The 12,867-nt window shown below is 43.1% G+C and overlaps 1 protein-coding gene across 4 annotated transcripts in view; it reads left to right on the forward strand.

The window, feature by feature from the left end:
• The first annotated feature begins 2,368 nt into the window (after positions 1–2,368).
• The window catches only part of CDK13 (cyclin dependent kinase 13), a 104,170-nt gene continuing 93,671 nt past the window's right edge, over positions 2,369–12,867 (forward strand). For all 4 annotated transcript variants that reach the window (XM_064487713.1, XM_064487714.1, XM_010979067.3 and 1 more), the window contains exon 1: positions 2,369–3,582. In XM_064487713.1, coding sequence (XP_064343783.1) covers positions 2,369–3,582 — 1,214 coding nt within the window. The remainder of the gene's footprint in view (positions 3,583–12,867) is intronic.

Below are 12,867 nucleotides of genomic sequence, written 5' to 3' on the forward strand. Positions count from 1 at the left end.
TCCTATTTTTTGGAAAAAGCCACTTGCTAGCTGGTTTAGGCTATAGGACCTTCATTCAGCAATACTACCTCGGAGAAATGTGTTTTAGACACCCTTTCCCTTACTTTTCTATTTAGTTTCCCAATGCCTTTACCACTTCCTTTTGGCTGCATGGTAAGTGCCACTGTGTGGCCCACCCAGGCTTGTCCTCCTGGGAAATGAGCTGATTTCAAGATTACCTATTCCTTTGCTTCCTCCTTTATCCTTCAGCAAACACCTTTTGTATTCATTATTTCAGTGAAGTCTGATATTTAGCTTAGATCAGTCCAGACTGAGACACAGTGTTAGTGGATGTCAGGTCAATTAAAATTATTTACACTAAGGCATGAATGATGGATGGACACCAAGTGTTTAAGAACCAACTGGTGGACTGAACAAATATACTCGAAAACTTGTAGCCACTGAATGCACGGCTCAGCTTTTCTTTTCAACCATAATAAAAGTCAATAAGCCATTTAAATGTTTTAAATTGTCCTAAGTACCGAGTCTGTAACTGCAAACCTGGTAATGCAAGAAGTGAGACTTGAGGTCACCGAATGGTTACGTTTTGCAGCTGCACAGGTTTAGATAGTAAGGTGAAAACGGGTGAAGTGCCAAGAGAGCAACTCTCATTTGAATAAGATATTTTGACTTCAAGGCGGCTGGTAATAATTCTGGGACTTCCTACAGAAAACGTCCCCTTTGACGTTTCATTATTCTCAATATATGTTTTTTTAAACTTCAAGGCTATGGAAGCTTGGGGCTGTGACTTCCAACTTTCTTTTTAGGTTAAGATGGGGCTTGGAACTTGGGTGTATATGAGGTAGTTTAAGCTAACGCCACCCCCTACCTCTTTTGTAGAGTGCCCTCTCTTCCCCTCTCGCAGCTGTTCCAACCCCCGGGCTTGGCTGAGGGTAGACGATGGGGTGACTACCCACCCAGAAGGCTGTTAACGGCATTATTCCTGAGTCTCTAGGACTCCAGGAGTCTTGCTCTCGCCGTGACCTTTCAACAGGCAGGCGGTGTGGCACCGGCGGGGATCCGGAACCGGTACTGCGCGCTGAACGTAAGCAACAGGCAAGACCGGCGTGCCATCACTGAGAGACTCCAGCGACAGCAGTGGGCGGCGCACTGATCTTCTCCTTTCTTTAACCCTTCTTCACACATAGTCCCACCCTCACCGGAAGTGGAGCGGGTTCTTCGTTACGTCACTTCCGTTTCAAACTCCTGTAGCTTGGCGGGAGCGAGCACGCCGATGCGCGGCAACTTTGTTCCCGCCTTCCTTGCCCGTGACACCACTCACCTTCGGCTTGCTCAGAGCGCGACGTGCGTGCGCGCCCCCGGCCTCACGTCAGGGCCGAGGGGGAAAGGCCGAAAGAGCGAGGCGAGAAGGAGGGGTTGTGGAGGTTAGGGTCCAACCAGCAAGTCCCGTCGCCCTCCGTCCTCCTGACGAGGAGCGGAGAGGGAAGGGGAGGGGCGAGCCGGGCCGGCCGCGCACACCAGGAGCCTCCTCGTGGAGGGGGGGGAGCGGAGGAAAGGGGCAGTACCGCCACCTCTGCTCGCGGCGGCGAAGGAAGAAGAAAGTCAGAGCCCGTACCCACCGCCACAGACTCAGAAACGCCCCCCCCGCCCCCATCTCCCCGGAAACAGCCCCCCGCCCAGCCCCGCACACTCGCTGCCCCAACCGTGAGCCGCAGCCCGGTCGCCCCCGCCTCGCCCCGCCCCGCCGCCCGTCCCTGCGGGCCGCAGAGTGCGCGAGGCCCTAGGCCGGGAGTTGTTGTCAGGCCCAGGCCACTTCCGAGGCGCCCGCCGTGTGTCGCCGCCACCGCAGGAGGACGACGTCGACGCGGAGGAGGAGGCGGCGGCGGAGGCGTGTTGTTGTCTCGCCCACTCCCCTCCCCTGAACTCGCACCCAACGTCAGGGCGCGATGGAGTGAAGCGGCGACGAAGGGGGTACTTCCGCGTTGCGCTGCCCGAGCCGAGAGCGCGGCCGAGGCCGCTCCCCCACCCCCGGGGGCACTTGGAGGACTCCGGACTACCCCGCGGGTCAGCGCCCGGCGCATCTGGTGTTTTCGCTGCCGAGAACAGGACGACGAGCACGATCGGGAGCTCCTCCGCCCGGATTCCTGCTCCCCTCAGGCCCGGAGGCCGCTGCGTACCCCACTGTGACCTGGAACCCAGGGACCCGAGTCCCAACCCGGATTATCGTGGCGCGTCTCCCGGCTGGCCCTGGTGCTCGGTGTCCCTCCGCCGCCGCTGCCGCCGTTCCCGTTTCCGGCGGGGGAGATGGCCAGGATCTGACCCGGGAGGAGGCCGCACCCGCGCCGCGCTCTGCGGCGGGCTCTAGGCGATGCCGAGCAGCTCGGACACGGCGCTGGGGGGAGGCGGGGGCTTGAGCTGGGCGGAGAAGAAGTTGGAGGAACGCCGCAAGCGGAGGCGATTCCTGTCCCCTCAGCAGCCGCCGCTGCTGTTGCCGCTCCTGCAGCCGCAGCTCCTGCAACCGCCGCCGCCCCCGCCGCCTCTGCTCTTCCTGGCTGCTCCCGGCACGGCCGCCGCCGCAGCCGCCGCCGCCGCGGCCTCCTCCTCTTGCTTCAGCCCGGGCCCCCCTCTGGAGGTCAAGCGGCTGGCGAGAGGCAAGAGGCGCGCAGGAGGGCGGCAGAAGCGGCGCCGCGGGCCCCGCGCCGGGCAGGAGGCGGAGAAGCGTCGGGTCTTCTCGCTGCCCCAGCCGCAGCAGGACGGCGGTGGCGGTGCTAGTAGCGGCGGGGGTGTGACCCCGCTGGTGGAGTACGAGGATGTGAGCTCCCAGTCCGAGCAGGGGCTGCTGCTGGGGGGAGCCAGCGCGGCAACGGCGGCGACGGCTGCCGGGGGAACGGGGGGCAGCGGCGGGAGTCCGGCCTCCTCCTCCGGCACCCAGCGGCGCGGGGAGGGGTCGGAGCGCAGGCCTCGCCGGGACCGCCGCAGCAGCAGCGGCCGCAGCAAGGAGCGCCACCGCGAACACCGGCGGCGGGACGGGCAGCGCGGCGGCGGCGAGGCCTCTAAGTCCCGCAGCCGCCACAGCCACAGCGGCGAGGAGCGGGCGGAGGCCGCCAAGAGCGGCAGCAGCAGCAGCAGCAGCGGCCGCCGGAAAAGCGCCTCGGCCACGTCCAGCAGCAGCAGCAGCCGTAAGGACCGAGACCCGAAGGCCCATCGGAGCCGGACTAAGTCGTCCAAGGAGCCGCCTTCGGCCTACAAGGAGCCGCCCAAGGCCTACCGGGAGGACAAGACCGAGCCCAAGGCCTACAGGCGGCGGCAGCGGTCCCTGAGCCCACTGGGAGGCCGGGACGACAGTCCGGTGTCCCACAGGGCCTCGCAGAGCCTGAGGAGCCGCAAGTCCCCTAGCCCGGCGGGAGGTGGCAGCAGCCCCTATTCCCGGCGGCTGCCCCGCTCCCCGAGCCCCTACAGCCGCCGCCGCTCCCCCAGCTACAGCCGTCACAGCTCCTACGAGCGGGGCGGCGACGTGTCCCCCAGCCCCTACAGCAGCAGCAGCTGGCGCCGCTCCCGGAGCCCCTACAGCCCTGTGATCAGGTGAGTCCAGCGTCCCGGGCGTGGGTCTTCGGCTGGGCTGGCGTGATACCGCTCCGGAGTCAGGGGAGGTGGGGAGGAGACCTTCAAAAGCCTAGCCCCGTAGCGAGGCTAGAAGATCGCACCTCGGAGGGGCTTCAAGTTGGGAGGGGCGTTTTCGCGCGCCCGGGGCACCTTTTAGGGGGGATGGAGGGACAAAGCAACAGGTCCAGCAGAGTTTTTCTTCTCGCTCCACCGGGGAAGGGTTCTGAGGAAGAGTTTAAAGTTTTAAACTTGTTGCATTAAGCTTTCAATGGGTTTGTCTAAACCGCTCTTGGGTCTTCCACCATAGTTGCTTTGGGTAAACCTAGAGGTTTGATTTGTCAGTCACTTTGCAAAGCTCTCTGAAGAGGTTTCATTGCTGGAGACTTAGGAATGGATTGCAGCTCAGGGACTAAATATTGTAGAGGAAAATCGGAATCAAGTGCTGATGTCAGAGTTAGATATGGGTTGCACATGTTTCACATGATTAGTACAGCGATGGGAAAAGCAGCCTTTCTGTAAAGTGTGTTCTTTCAGTGTGTAAAAGCTTAGGTGGAAGCTTAGAGTTCTAAATTCTGAAGATAAACAAGAGACTCATTTTATGGTATTCTTGTGTGGAATAGTTTTTTACCCGATCTTTCAAAGTCATGATTTTAAAAAGTGGAAGTTAAAAATAACAAGATTGTGGTTTCTGATGACACCCGGTTGCTAATAACGTATTATAAACATGTAGTTGGTGTAATCCGGTGTAGTGACCAAGTGAATGTCTTAGTACTTAGTGGACATTTCTTACACTATTACGCTATTTGTAACTTTAAGTTACTCTTTACACTTTAAAGTTAATTAGGTCTTTCAATATCTGAATATTTAGATATCTTTAAAAGGTTTAATTTAGCCAAATTGGAGTAAATGTCTTATGTAGCCGTTATACTTACCTGTTATATAATACTGTTCTCCAAAAAAAGTGTGTGTATAGACATATTTTCATCTATTAAGCAGAATGAATTAAAAGTAATTTTTGAGTCTTTGAGATGTCAAGGAATTCTAGGCCTTATAGTTTAGGATATTACAAAATATTTGCATCGTTTGTTTTTCTCCTGTTGGTTTTAGCTTTCAGTAATGCCAAGCAGCTGCTAAGTTCTTCTGAGTACAAGTTATGTTGAACCTCAGTACAATATGTGTACCTGTAAAATTAGCACATCTCTGACATTTCAGCCTAGTAAATGTTTGTGAAGATGTGAGGCATGTAGAGATCTGTGTGTGTTTGTCTTTAAACCAGAACAGCTGTATAAATCTCTTCATTCTTGCAGATTTCAAGCCCACTTACAATGCTAGTTGATGCCTTAAGCAGAGTATCAACAATGAAAACTCATTTTACCAAATCTAGTTTCTGTATCTTACAAGATTTTATTTTTTATTAAAATATGTTAGGTTTGCCAAAAGGTTTGTATTTTTGCAGTTGAATTTGTTTTTGAAGGCTGATTAGGTTAAGTTTCAGAGCGTTAGATAGCAATTTTAAGTGTATGATGCCATTTTAAGAATGGATTTTGTGTTAATTAGGCTTTTTGGTTGCTGGATACTTTAGCAAGGTCCTTTATTGTGTAATAGTGCTACGTATTTTATATTTATTACGGAGCAGTGATATCTGTGTTTAGGATTATTTGTATTTAGCAAATATTTATTGAGCACATATTATATGCCAGACACTATTCTGGGGACTGAAATTTGGCAGTTAAGACAGACAAGGACCTTCCCCTCCTGAAGCTTGCATTCTAGAGGACCATTTGTTACTGAATCTTTCCATGGTGTTTCTGTTGACCACCAGTATCTAAATGGTTGGATTTGGAAGAAGCTTTAGAATATTTAGGCCAGCATTCCTGACAGTTGACCGTTTGGTTGCGTGCCTGCATATAGCTAGAGGTGGGAAGATGTTACTTTGAGGCAGCCTGTTAGTCCATTAGATTTGGGACTTCAAGTCTTGGTTTGCCCAACATCTTAGCAAGACTCTGGGAGACTCAGTTTCCTAAATTGTAAGAGGGAAATACTTGTGGGTTTTTTTTTTTTAATTCCAAGAATTAAATGAAAGTTTGTGTTTTGTGAAGTAGAGAAATATAATAGACTATTACAGAAATGTAATGTGGTGGAATTTGAACAGCTTGAATTGTTAGAATTCTTCCTACTGTAACAGAACTGCCTCCACCTAACTTCTGGTTTAAGTAGAAGGTGCTTCAAGTTTAACTTTCTGGAATGGTACAGAGTAAACTTGTATGCTACCTCTTCGCAATTAAAGACAGTTCACGTGTCTTCTGAGTCTTCTCTTGGCCAAAAAACTCATTTTTTCATACAGTTTTTAGATTTTCACATTGTATAATACCAAATTTGTCAAACGTCCTGCTTAAAATATGGGGCCCAGAATTTATAGTTAAAATAGTTGATTGAAGAACTTAAGATTTTTAAATACAGCAAATGCATCATTACTATTTTGAAACAATTAATTGAACTCCTTTGTCCAGCTTAATGCAAAAAGTTTTATTTAGTAATTGTGGTAAGTGGCCAATGTTATTTAATGAATGGACTGCTGGATTGTGAGCTCCATGAAGCAGCTAGGCTATCTTGCCTACCATTGTATTCCTAGTGCTCAGCACAGTATCTGGCACAAGTAGGCTCTTAATAATTGTTGAATGGGTAAATGAAGGGATGATGGAGTTACACAATATGAAATATTGTGGGCCTGGATTACATAAGTATTTAATAGAGACCGTGTGTTATGCTGTAGGAAATAGCAGCGTGATCTTTTTCCAGCACACATGGAGCTTATATATTAATGAATTGTCAGTGTAGATATTTTTAAGGAAATTACATACACATTCAAAATAATATTGAAACCATGGTTTGAAAATTTTTCTGTTTGTTCCTAGAATAAATCCTCTCTATTCTGTTGACTTCTACTTCACAACCTGCTGTTTGCCTTCATCTGAATCTTCAGCCCCCTGCTGCTCATGCTTTTCATCAAGTCCTTTCTTAGCTTTACTTTTTATCCTGTGTATACCATATTTTCTTTACTACTTGACTGTTGAGGTATGAAGTCACATAATTTTGCTGATTGACCTTATAATAAATTTGCGGGTGGACTAACTAGGGGCTGTTTTAGAAAGAGAGGGAGCAGTACTGACATTTGGGTTTTACTGATGCCAGGCATTCACAAATACTTAACATACATTCACCCCCAAAATCCATGTCATGGATGGAACATTCCTATTGATAGATGGGGAAACAGAAGCTCTAAAAAGTTAAGTGATTTGTTCCAAGATAAGGTTGGGTTCAAACCCTAGGCTGATTCTAAAGTACAAGCTCTTGATAATCCCCGCTGTATCAAACCTTACCTGGCATTCAGGGGAGCTGACCATCTCATTTAATGATCTGTTTTGCTGAAATTCACCCCCTGTTTAGGTATTTATGTAATAATTTGTTCCCTGTCCATCTTGACAACATTTTGAAGATTTTTAAAAACTAATTCTTCTAAAGATTCTTTCAGCTCATTTTGTCTTTACGAATAGGAGGCTAACAACATTTCTTGAAGACGCTAATTACACTTAGTTATTGACAGTTGTTTTGCAATGGGATATCTTGGTCTGAAGTCACTCAAGTCAGACCAGTTACTATCAGTACAATAAGTTGTTATATATAATTGGTTCTCTCTCTGAACCTGTGGAAGTTTTATTCCACCAAGAAGCAGCAGAAGCCTCCATTGTGGAATAATATTGATACCCTGAGAATCTAAAGATGGGCAGACCTTAGATGTAAGTAAATGAATTTGTTAGTATTCACTTGCATATGATATGGGGTACCTCTGTCATGGATTATTTAGTGTTTTGTCCTAAAGACTAGTGTTCAAAAATATGTAAAACGAAGACATTCCAGAATTTTAAAAAAGCTGTTACTCATAAAATCCTACTGGTTTGGTGTGTACTTACTGGAAATAAATCATGAGTATCCTTAGATGAACTGAGTTCTTAAAATGCCTTTAAAAAGTGTTAAAAATATAAGATGGTAGAATAAATGCAGAGATACTCAGAAGGGATGGAAATTTAGGTGTACAGTCTTAAGTCTCCAAACCTGTAGTCACTCTTTTCATTTCCAAGAAGGCCTTGTGTTTGCTTCCTTTCTCTGACCAAACCTACCAGACTTTAACATCTACTAGTCCCTGTTACAGTTTTGGTCTAACACTAATATTTATCTCAGTTCCACATCCAGTACCTTAATTCAGGCCCTCATTTGTAATCGGAATTCCTGTTGTTTTTTTCTTCCCTGTTCATCCATTCTTTTCTTCTCAATTCATTCTTTATCAGGAGAGTTTTCTTAAACTCTTGGTTAGATTGTGTCACTTCTGTTACATAGAATTAAGTCCATACTTTCTAATGCATTATCAGGTAATGCCTTTTATGCTCTGGCCCCATTCTGTCAGAATTCTGTTTTTAGAGGCACTTTTATTTCCCTACATTTTTACATTTGCTATTCTTTAAGCTTGAAATGCTCTTTTTTCCTTCTCTGTCTCCAACTTTGCACTCAAAACCCAGCTTAAATTCCACCATCTTGAGACGTTTCTCCATTCACATAGAATTCTTTTTCTTACAGTCCTACAATGCTTTGCTTTTATCTTTGCTGTAGAGCTTTTAAAAATTCCATTTAATATTTTGATTATTTGGCTGACTACATTTGTGTTTTCTGTACTAGACTGTAAGCTCCCAGAGGGCAAATTCCAAAGTGTATTTATTAGTGGTTAAATTAATTTAAATAGTTTTTTCCACAGATTAATGCAGACCAGCTTTAGCACAGATGCCAATTGTATCTCCAAACTTAATTGCTAATTTGGTTCACATATACTCTAGAATGGGAGATGTAGTTGTTTTGATTTATAAGGAGAGAATTTAAGAACCTCCGCCTTCTAGCTTCTACTTTACTGGAATTGGTCAAGGATGATGGGAGTCACTTTTAGTGTGAATAGAATAAACTCAGACCTAGTGTTTATATTTGCACTGTGTTGTATGATCAAGATAAACGATCTGGTTTTCTCAGTGAAAATTTTCTGAGCAGGTTGTATGTCAAGCCTTTATTTCCTAACTCTGAGAAACTATTGCTATTTCTGAAAAACGAGTGGAAAATTAATGTTGCTTAATATTCATATATAAGATCATTTACATATTTTCTCTTATTCTGTACCTTTTCTATGAATATCACTTTTTGCTGTTATTTTTGTTTTTGGTTGGCTTTGTTTCATATGTAGATATTTGTAAAACTTAAAGTGGGTGTTGGAAGCAAGAGTATCAAGCTATAATCAGAAGTTTTACTTGTTTGCAGTGACTTTTGTTCCTTGAGTTTCTGCACATCTAAATTATGGGAGAATCTAGTGTTCTTAATATATTAGGAAAATACAACCTAGATTAGAGGATAAAGTCTAGGTTAAAAACGAATTTACATAAAATGGAAACGAAAAAGGTAGTGAAAGGAACTGAAAACTGAAAGTTAATGGGCTGCCTGCCTCCCCTCTTTTCTGTTTCTGCATTTTTTAGTTGTATGAGGATACTTTCACTGAGGTATTTTATTGGCATTTCAACATTAAATTAATTATTTTACCTTTCTTGGAGTCATTTCTTTTCCCGATACTGCTCTTCATTATTTTTCACATATTTAGAAAGGTAGAAATTTTGTTAGCACGGAAAAGTGTAAGAGATTTAAAGTCTCTCTGAAACCAAACACCTGAGACGATCACCCCATGACATTTTGATGAACATTTTCCTAAACTTCTGTGCATGTATGCATAAGGACATAAGATATGACATAAATGGGAGCAGATTACAATGCTCTTTCGTACCCTATACTCCGTGGTATATTCTTTATATTGGCTCCTAGTATTCTGTTGTATTGATGTACCATAAATTGTTTGGCCAAGTCCATTTTGCTAAATTCTTGTATTTTTATTTTTTGCTGTGTGTGTGCATCCCTTGTAAAAGTTTTGTGTGCATTTGTCCACTATCTCCTCTAGATTGAATTTCCCAGGGATAAATTGTTGGAGTCAAAAATAGTATATGCATTTATAATTTTGATACTCTGTCATATCACCCTTCAGAGGGCTTTTACGAATTTATATTCACAACAGTGTGTGAGAGCCTGTTTCTTCAGTCTCACCATCACTTGGAGTTGTCAAATATCCCATTATGTTTTTTACTTGCATGTCTTTAATATAGAATAAAGCTGCCTTTATTTTCATCTATATGTTGCATGTTCTAATTTCTTGATTCATTATTTTGTTTGTTCTAATTTATAAGAGCTCTTTGTGTTTTAGAGATACTAACTTTTTTGGGTTTTTTTTTTTGGTATTAGCAATTATTTTTTGTGAGTCTTTTAACCTTATGTAATGTTTTGTTTTAAAAGTTTTTGATTTGTGTGTGCACGTGTTTTAAGTGGCAGTAGTTTCTCCCCAAGCATCCAGTGCCAAAACTTTAGTAATATTTCTGTCTTCCCCCTCAGTTCTGGTAAGTTGCTTGTTCTAATTGGTCCTTCTGTAGTGGTGTTTAGTCTTCTGTTAGGTTGAAACTCCTTAGCTTACATCTATATTGTTGGTTCTGCTTGCTTTGGGGATTTTCCTCTTCAAGCCCCTCCCATTTTCTGCATTCAGGTTAATCTTAAAGTAGCACTTTGATTCTGTCATTTTTCTTTAAAACATGTTTACAGAGTCAAATTCTTTAACTGGGCATTTAAGATTCTCCACCCTAGACTGACCCAAACTATCCTTATTTCTCACTATATATGCTGATGACAATACAAACTGGGCTCCTTACTATTTTAAAAACATGAAGTTGTAAGCCCCCTGTACCTTAGTTTATGCCCTTCCCTCAATTGGTCATACCTACCTGTCCATTCTTCCAGCCATGCTCAGAGGTGTCATTTTATCTATGAAGCCTTCTTCATAAGCTCATCCAGAAGTGATTTCTGTTAATGCTTTTTGCCCTGAGGTCACTTTAATGAATACTTATTACATCCAGGCTTGCATTAATTAGAGTTGTTCCCCACCCCCATCAGGTATATTGGACATGTTTCATTCATCCATTTTTTAAAAAAATCAATTTTATTGAGGTATAATTTTATGTACAGTACAATCTTCCAATTTTAAGTGTACAATTAAATGGGTTTTGACAATTAGGTATATTTGTATTACCATTACCACAGTCAGGATAACTGGAACATTTCTTTGTATTGTCCCCGAAAGTTCCTGTGCCCCTTTGCAGTCTGTCCCCCTACTCCTACCTGTAGTCCTTGGCAACCACTAGTTTGCTTTCTGTCACATTTGTTTTACCTTTCTTGTATGTCATGTAAATGGAATTACATGGTATGTAATCTTTGATGTCTGCTTTCACTTAGCATACTTTTAAGATTCATTGACGTTGAATGTTTGAGTAGTTCTTTTTTATTGCTGAGTAAAATTTCATTTGGATATATTGCAATTTGCTTACCTGATTACTGAGTTGGTAAGCAATTGAGTTGTTTCTAGTTTTTGGCTATTATGAACAAGACTGCTGTGAACATTTGAATACAGATCTTTTGTTTTTATTTCTTGTGAGCAAATTAGGAGTGGGATTGCTGTGTTGTATGATTCAGTAGCTGACTTTATAAGAAAATGTCAGCCTGTTTTCCAAAATTACTGTACCATTTTGCATTCTAATCAGCAGTGTATGAGCATTCCAGTTGCTTCACATCCGCATTGAGACTTCAGTTTTTGTCAGTCTTTGATTTTAGCTGTTCTAGTAGACGTATAGTGATATATCATTCCCTAATGACTAACAATGTTGAGCATCTTTGCTCTTCATATCTTTTGTGAAGTGTCTTAAAGTCTTCTGTGTTCTGTTCATATTCTTTATGAATTGGGTTGTCTTACTGAGTTGTATGTTACTTACCAGATACATGTTTTGCAAATGTTTCTGTCAGTCCATGGCTCACCTTTCCTTATCAGAAATTTCAAAGAGCAGAAGTTTTAAATTTTGATGAAATACCATTTAGCAATTTTTTCCTTTCATAATTTTTGCTTGTTCTGACCCTTCACCCCACAGCTTTGCCTAACTCATGATCACAGATTTTTCTCCTTGGTTTTACAATATGTATCTTTAATTTATCACAGTCTGCCTTCATGTGTAATTAACATTATAAGAGCATGCCTCCATTTTCTTCTTCTCATTTTTTGTTCTTTTCTTGTCATATGTTTTGTTACATATAAATATGGAATTTAAAAATGAGGAAAGGCACTTATATCTACTTTGGTATATACCTTTTCAAACATTTCTTGTTCTGTTGTGTAGATTCAAATTTTGATATAATATTTTTCTTTGGCCAGAGGAATGACTGTGAACAATTCTTTTTATGCAGATCGGCTGTTTTGTTTGTCTGAGAAAGTCTGCATTGTGAAATATATTTTTGCTGGGATTGGAATTCTGTATATACTTTTTTCCCCTAGATGCTTTGACTTATTCCACTTTTGACTTGCATCATTTGATGAGATTTTCCACAGTAGTTTGTTTTTGCTCCAGCTACTGGATTGTAAATTCCATGACATTATTTTTTAATCTTAGTGTCTCTTAAGCACCTGCCACCTGTGGGTATCTAAGGTAATAGATACCTGGCAAATGATATTAAATTGATTTGGATAATAAAATATCCAGCACCTCAGAGTTAAAACATTTTCACAGGGATTGCATTGAATCTGAAGATCTGTTTGGGAGTCTTACTGTCTTACTGATGTCATCATCTGATACATGAACATGGAATGTCTTTCCATTTATTTAGATTTTCCTTAATGTTTTCAATTTTTTTTTTAAAGTTTTCAGAGTACAATCCTTGTACTTTTGTTAAGTTTATTCCTAGGTATTCTTTTTAAGGCTATTATAAGGGGAACTGTTTTTGTAATTTAATTTTGATTGTCCACTGGTAGTGCATAGAACTATATTAGATTTGGCTAATAACAGGGTCTAATATTAGCCTATGAATAAATTCACAATGAGTAGAGCTAGACTAATTAAAAGTATATACCTTTGTGCAAATCAAGTATCAGGCCCTTTCCTCTGCTCTTCTCATCATCTTTTTCTCTCTTCAAAAATACATGGTCAGGATATGATTCAGTGAAACATGAAGGCAGTTATGCCCAGTGGAGTAGAACTTGTTTGCCTGAGCAAATCTGCAAAAAGTCAGCCATGTGTCTTTTATTTATTTTTTTTTAAC

The sequence above is a fragment of the Camelus dromedarius genome, chromosome 7, assembly GCF_036321535.1.
Source record: "Camelus dromedarius isolate mCamDro1 chromosome 7, mCamDro1.pat, whole genome shotgun sequence".
In the NCBI taxonomy this organism is placed as follows: domain Eukaryota; kingdom Metazoa; phylum Chordata; class Mammalia; order Artiodactyla; family Camelidae; genus Camelus; species Camelus dromedarius.